General features: G+C 28.9%; 1 protein-coding gene across 1 annotated transcript; it reads right to left on the minus strand.

The window, feature by feature from the left end:
• Positions 1-457: 457 nt before the first annotated feature.
• Positions 458-4,534, minus strand: LOC116031964 (phospholipase A2-alpha-like). Its single transcript, XM_031274341.1, has 4 exons — positions 4,253-4,534; positions 4,131-4,173; positions 3,500-3,625; positions 458-804 (listed from the first exon to the last, which is right to left on the minus strand). Exons 1-4 carry the CDS (start codon positions 4,376-4,378, stop codon positions 629-631), a joined length of 471 nt encoding a protein of 156 aa, XP_031130201.1. The 5' UTR covers positions 4,379-4,534; the 3' UTR covers positions 458-628.
• Positions 4,535-7,951: the final 3,417 nt, after the last annotated feature.

Raw genomic sequence — 7,951 nt, forward strand, 5'->3', positions numbered from 1 at the left:
CAGTAGTATTTATGTCTCCATTTATATTTTCCGTTATGATTGTAATTATGTATACTTACATGTATTATCTACTAAGGTTAGAGATGCTAGTGAATAAAAATGATCCATTTTTTTTCACTTTTGTCTATCATCTTCTCTCTTTCTTTTAATTACATCTATCTTGAAAAAGTTTATCAGTTATATTAGGAACTAAAGGCCAAACCGGCATACAATTACAACAGACCTAATAGCAATATAATTAATTACAAATTAATTTTTCTTACGTAGTTCTACTTTATTAGTAAGTAATAAACTTTTGCTAAATTCATGTTAATTTTTAAAACAATTCAGTAATTTTAGAATCTTAATTTTCTGTTCTTGCTAAAATAGTTCACAAACGATATAATAAATAATAATTTGATAAATATTTTTTTAATGAAAATTAGCTTTAAGGCAGCAGTTCTAAATTACAAATAAATTAACTCAGAAACTAAGCATGAAATAAATAAATAAGTGTCTTTCTAAGATATGCAATAACTGTTCTTAATTAAATAATTAATAGACTGATAGAGAAAAGAAAAATCCATACAGACAATAAATAATCAAAATGAAAGAAGATGCAAACCAAAGGATTTTAAATTCTTTAATTCTAAGGTTTCTTGAAAATTCTTCCAGCAATAATGGCAGCATCCATCACATCTGTGATTATATTCACAACCTCATCAACTTTGCAAGTGTTCCCCTTAAACGTCTTGGCCTTAGATTTCTTGAATTTTGTCACACACGCCAAGAAGTTTTTGTTGCAGTGCTCGCTTAAATAGTCATCTGCACATAAACCCAAAAAAATATTCTAAATATTTGTTTGATTATGATAACATTTTTAATTTGTTTTCAAAAAAAAATGATAACATTTTTAATTTTAGTTTTTAATTATTAACATAATCAAATTTAGTATAAAATGTTTAAATGTCTTCATTTTTTTTGCATTTTACTAAGCTTCACATTTCTTTAAATGAGGGTATTTTAAACATTTTGGATTGAATATAGTCAATAATAGGGTGTCTTTGTACACTCGGAAAATGAAATCATTTTTCGAATTTCCCGTATTTAGATGTGCCTGGATAATTAAGTCAACAGGTTTCCGTTGGCCGGGAAAACAGTAGTGTTTGGGGAGAAAATGACTTCCACCAAAATTTGGCATAAGTCATTTTCTAGACCAAGGCTACATCGACAAGGAAGGCTTCCGCCAAATTTTGGGACATTAAAATTGAGGGACCAAAAGGAGTATTAACTCATTTAGCAATTTTATATCAAATTTGAAACATTTGTGTGATTTTATCTGATTTTAGTATTCAACCCAAAAAAAAATAAAAAATCAATTCATTCCAATTCAGGTTTTCTAATTTTGACAATAAAATTATATACGTATTCCAAATTTAAAAGGTTTAAATAGAATTGTTAGGAAGTACAAAAATTTAAACGTTTTCACCTATACGCTATGCTTTGTATGAAAAATAATAAACTTTCCGAAAATTACATTTTTTTATCCCTAAGTTATAGGGTAAAATTTATTCTGAGTGTTGGTTATTCTCACTTTTCGCCCCTAAGTTATTATTGGCGTTGCACTTTTCGTTCTTTCGTGCTCACTTTTCCTCCCTGAGTTATACTAAAATTACAAATTTCGTCCATAATGTTTTATTAGTAAAGGGACGAAAGTACAATGTCAATGATAACTTAGGGGCGAAAAGTAAATATGACCAACATTTAGAGATGAATTCTACAACTACCTTATAATTTAATAACGAAAAATATATTTTTCCCTTATATTCAAATAATTGTGTACAATATATATATTCTGAATAATCCCCTAGTCCAATGTATTATGATAATGGGAACGAGTGAAAACAACAAAACAATTAATGAAACATACAAGAAATATAATATACAAAATTTGTCAATAAATTATGAAAAGTATAATATTTACGAATCCTATGGAAAGCTTGTAATCCTATGTGACAGGTCACGTTTACCTACAAAGATTACAAGGGGGAACCACCACCCTACACATATACTATAAAATTACATTTCGATTATTTTTCTTTATCTTTATAATAATTATAAAACGTGTTTGTAACAAATCTCTCACATTTGAACTGCCATAATATATCTATTGATGATTATGTTAACTTGATACTCATAAAATAAAATTTTGAACTTTAATTTAATGAATAAATCTTAGTAACATATATGGGAAGTTTTTGTTTTTAAATGGGGTAGTTTCACACTAACTTAATCAAAAGTGTTAATTACTTAAATGATCTCTTGACTATAGTAAAATTAATCATTTGATCCTTCACTATATTTTTGACCAATTAAGTTCTTCAACTTTAAAAGTCTTAACCAATTGATCATTCGTTTGTTTTGTCGTTAGACATCGGTTAACTCGGGACCAAATTGGTAATTTTGATATAGTCAATTAATATTTATCACTGAGTATTAAAATTTCTGGTGGATTTTTACTTCATTTAGTACACTCTTTGGTTTGTGCTGTCAATTACATTATGAGTGTTATATCCCTACTAAGGGGCAGATATTACTTTATTTTGCATCATAGTATCTATGCAAACAAATACTCATTTTTAGTATGGATCAATATCACTTTTACTAAAAAAAAATATTATTACTTTTTTATAGTAATATTATCACTTTTAGTTCATAACTATTAATTTTTTTTTTTAATACTACTGACTCTATTACAATGCAGTATCTGTTCATAACTACTTTCTCAACCTATTGAAGCACAAGAATCAGTATTGCCTCCACTGAGACTCGAACCCACCACTCCCGTATAAAGGGAAATGTTTGATCACTTTTAGTCTCTTAAACCCTAGCAGAATAACCAAATTTAATCCAAAATGATCTATTTTCAACCTTATTCACCCTTCTTTATTTGAAGACATTTTGGACAATTTGAATTGAATTCAATTTAATAAAGTTGAGAGATTAAAATCAAATGTATAGTTGTGAGAATCAAACCTAAAAATGTAAAAATAAATAAATAAATTCACTTCTGATCCATTGACTATTTATTATACTTGAATCACATTTGGTCGTTGAGTATAAAAATTTGAATCACATTTAATTTTATTTGTCCAATTTTCCAGCCAGAAATGCTCCTTCCAGAAGGAGTACTGCATTTGTTTCTTTTAGAATGAGCACTTCTAGCAATAGTTGGTCAGAAAATTAGACGGCAAGACCAAATGTGATACAAATTACATAGTCATGCACACAATTAAAAAACTTTAATAGTCAATTACCAAATGTGATTCATGTATAATACTCCAGGACTAAAAATGAACATTTCTATTAAAAAAAAAAGACTAAAACTAGAATTAATTAACTAATCATTTTAATTTTGGCACTAACATTTGAATTAACAAGACAAGACAGTACAAGAGGAATTAAAAATAAAATAATAATTAAAAAGAAAAAAAAAAGAAAAAAAAAAAAAGAAACTTACTGCCATTGTTTAGAATGCAAACATCATGCTGCATACAGCAAGCATCAAGGCCGTCGCACGGCTTCTCCCCTGGACATCCGGTGTACAGAATTCCACAGTATTTCCCATATCTTAGGAATGGGGGCACTTCCAATATTTATTTACAAAATCGGAATTAGAGAAAATCAAAATATTGAATAATTTTTTTAAGCTATATATAATTAGCTCAAATAAAAAATAAAGAAAAAAAACAATTTTAGTCCTCCAATTATTCCATGATAGCGGTTTTAGTCTTAATTGTTTACCGTTACAAAATATACTCCTAACTCTTCAAAAAAAACTACAATTTTAACGGTTAGAGCAACAAATTAAAACTATTAAGCTCTAAAAATTTTATTAAGCATATGTGTATTTTAGTACTTTTTAATATTTTTCTTTGAAATATCTATGCATTAAGTAAAATTTTGAATAGAATTTTTAAATTCTATTGTACTAAGGGGTGAAAATGTAACTTTTTAAAAAGTTAAAGAGTGTATATTGCAATGGTAAAAAATTGTAGACTAAAACAACTAACAACGAATAATTGAGGGAGTAAATTTACTTTTTTTTTTCAGAAATAAATAAAAATTTGGGTAAGTATAGTTTTTCTTACCTCCACAGAACTTGGACTCACAGGTTCTACTACATTCTTTCGCCTAAAAAAAATAAAAATAAAAATTGGAAGAAATAAAAATAAAAACAGCGTTAATAAGGATGTTTTGGCGACATACATACCAGGGAAAGGCCGGCGCCGGCGTCAACGCCAATGTTAAGGGCACGAGTTGGAATTACATAGAAGTTGAGGGATATGAATGCAAATAAAAAGAGCAGAGCAAAGTTCAATGAGCGAAGAGCAGCCATTAAAGGATGGGAGATGAGAAAGGTATGTAGCTCTGATTTATTGGGAATTGAAGAAGTAATTGGTGGGCACAGACAAAATGGTGTGAGAATAGAAATTAGAATGGAGAATTCACTCACGCTCACGGGTATGTGTTTTGGGAAGGAGAGAAGGGGGTTGGGCTACTAGCTAGCTAGCTATTTTTGTCTTTTAACGTCTCGTGACATGCTTTTGTAGTGTTGCTCACACTATTTACTCAGTCACAACAAGACCTCTAATTTTATTATTATTATTATTATTATTATGTCTATTTTGGACATACTTCAATCAGGAGCTCAAATTTTGCGTGAGGCCTACCACTGTGGGCTCCACCTTCTTCTTATGGATGGACTTTGAACCAAAGGTAGTTGTAGTATTATTTTTTTTTTTTGAAGAGGGTAGTTGTAGTATTATTAGTTGTAGTATTATTGGTTATGTTTGGCAAATCTAGTTGAAAAAGTAGTTGAAAGTTGAAAAGCAGCTGAAAACAGAAATGTTATAAATTCGAAGTTAAAATCTGAAGAGCTATTAAGCTAGCTGTTATGCTTAAAAGTGTTTGCTAAAATTAGTTTTTTATAAGCTGATAAATGTAAAATGACTAGAAATGACATCTTCATACAATTTAAATAGTTACAAATTTAAATAAGTTTGTTTATATATTAAAATATAAAATAATGAAATCAATATATTTTAATAAAATATAAGGTAAGAACATATATTTGAAAATATATAAAGTAAAACAAAATGTTTATAATTCATAAGATTAGTTCATACAAAAATTAATGTTCAAACACAAATATCAAATTAAAATTACAACCAAACATATTAAAGATAAAATGCCAAAATGATTTTTTAAATTGGGAGGGATAAATGATGTCATTTATTTGAAATATAATAAAGATAAGGGTCACACTTGTGTGAGACCGTCTCACGGATCTTTATTCGTGAAACGGGTCGGGTCGGGTCAAAGCACATGCAAATGTCATACTTATATATACAAATGTCATACTTATATGCTCAAATATAACACTAATCAAGAATACAATTTTTGTTACTTATAAGAGAAATAGTAATACATTTTTCATAATAAGTAATGTTGACAAGTGTCCCTTACTTATAAGGGAAAATATAATACTTTTGAGTAAAAAAGTAATACTTTTAAATCGAAATGTAAAAGTATTGTATTTTTCCTTAAAAGTATTACATTTACCCTTATAAGTAACAAAAATTCTATTCTTGATTAGTATTACATTTGAGGATATAAGTATGACATTTGTGCATATAAGTGTTACATTTGCACATTGACCCGACCCGACCCTTCTCATGGTGAGACGGTCTCACACAAGTTTTTGCCTAAAGATAAAGATGGAAAAAAGTTAAAAAGCTACTAGCTTATTTTTGAAAAGATATCTAAAATAGCATATCAAAATAAGCTCTTATTTTAAGCTACTAGCTTATTTTGAGAACATTACCAAACATAGCTTATAGCTTATTAGTACCTTAAAATAAGCTATAAGCTCCTAAATAAGCTCTGCCAAACGGAACCAATTATTTACTTTTTTTTTATAAAGTATTACGGAGTATTATTTACTTAAATGAAATGTTTGATTCTTATGTGTATGAAATTGATAAGTATTTATTTGATCATATTTAATCCCCATATTTAAGCTTATTTGTCCACTAGATTGTATAAATTGTGTTCAATATAACCTTGATTTTCTTCACTTTGATTAATGTTTGCAACAATCATCTTATTTGGAATAAAGTAAAGAAAATTAGGTTGTATTGTATTTAATGGGATGATTTAGAGAAATCCTAAGTTTAATTTGTAATTTTCATCTTTAATAAGTCATCCTAATGTGTTTAATTGCTAGTGGAGATATCAGGACAAGGAGAATCATGAATGGACGACAAGAACAAAAATGAGAAGATGGATGATGATGAATTAAAGTGGAGGACAAAAGCAAAGAAGATTAAGTCCATTTTTATCATTAAAAATCAGGCAATAATGGAGTCAAAGAGTGGTATTTTCAATGGTTTAATCACAAGGACAAACCAAGGCAAAAGTGGAACAAAAGAACAATAAGCTGAAATGTTCGCACAATTTGTCCACTGTTCGGTAATTTGATCATATCTCGGCCTAGGAATGTCCAAATAAAGTGATCTTTATACCGTTGGAAAGAAGACGTCAAGGGCTACAACTTTGTTAGAGATACAAATTTCGTAATTCTGAGCGGAAAGTGGTCAAATACAGCCTAGAAGTTGAATCTTCGTGAGAGTGGCGTCATTGCTTGCGAAATTTCCCATCTTCTTTCTCATTATGATATGTGAAGTCATTGCATATGTAATTCCCCACCTCCAAAATCAGATGGAGTGTGAAGTCATTGCATATGTAATTGTCCATTTTTGCTCCCTTTTGATGCCTATATAAACCCTTGTAACTCCCAACCTTCAACACACCATTCCATACCAAGCTTCCTACAATGTAGAACCAAGTAGTAGAGTAGTGTAGAATTTATTTCTTTCATCTTTGTAGTGTAGTTTTATTTACCTTATGCAAGTTTATTTTCCTTATGCTTTATGTTATTTACATTTCTTCTTCTTTTAATTTATTTTATTATGCTTATTTAGTTTAGATTGGGTTTGAGGTAGGAATTTATTATTTATCTTGATGCTACCTTGCTAATAATTTAATAAGGGGTAGAATTATAATTATGGATCATAAGCTTGTTCAAGAGGCTTTGTTTGCAACTTGTTAGTAATTACTAGCTATCTTTATTGGCAAGTAATTGGAGAGTATTTGCTACAATGAAAGTTGTGTAAAAACTCGAGCCACCTCTTGTACAACCTAAATATCTCGCTACGAGAGTAGGAGACGAATTGGGGGGTCCTTGATACCGAGGAGCCTCAAGAGTTCGGGGTTGAGTACTAAGAAATTAGGAAATGCCCTTGCTCTAATTCAAGACACGAAATGGTCTTGAATTCTTAAAGTGTATGCCCTCTTGATCCATGATTATTGTTCTTCCTAACCCATAAGAATATATAGCATCTTGATAGTAATAATTCCTAGCTTAAATCCTATCTTTTCTTATTGTATTTATTTCCTATTTTTAGTTTGTCAATTTATTAATGTGCTTGGATTCTCGGTAGTGGGTTAAAAAGCTCTAAAGTAAATAATTGAACAACTACGAGCCATAAACGCCAATCCTCAACGGAACGACAAATCTAAACCCGTATACTTATTTTTGACAGCGATCAGAAATAATAATAATAATAATAATAATAATAATAATAATAATAATTATTATTATTATTATTATTATTATTATTATTATTATAATAGTGAAATTAGAATGATTAAACCATTTTAATCCAATTGTTTTCATTAATTCTATACTCTTATTTTTCATTGAAATTTTTGCAATTGAATTGATACAATGCAATGCTCTAACAACATGTTTGGTTCACGGAATGAATTTTAAGTGAATAGGAATAGTATTCCATAAGGAATTGAATAGGTAAGGAATAGAATATGAATTGCATTCTATTTTTTGGTT

Source organism: Ipomoea triloba, chromosome 10 (assembly GCF_003576645.1).
Source record: "Ipomoea triloba cultivar NCNSP0323 chromosome 10, ASM357664v1".
Lineage (NCBI taxonomy): Eukaryota > Viridiplantae > Streptophyta > Magnoliopsida > Solanales > Convolvulaceae > Ipomoea > Ipomoea triloba.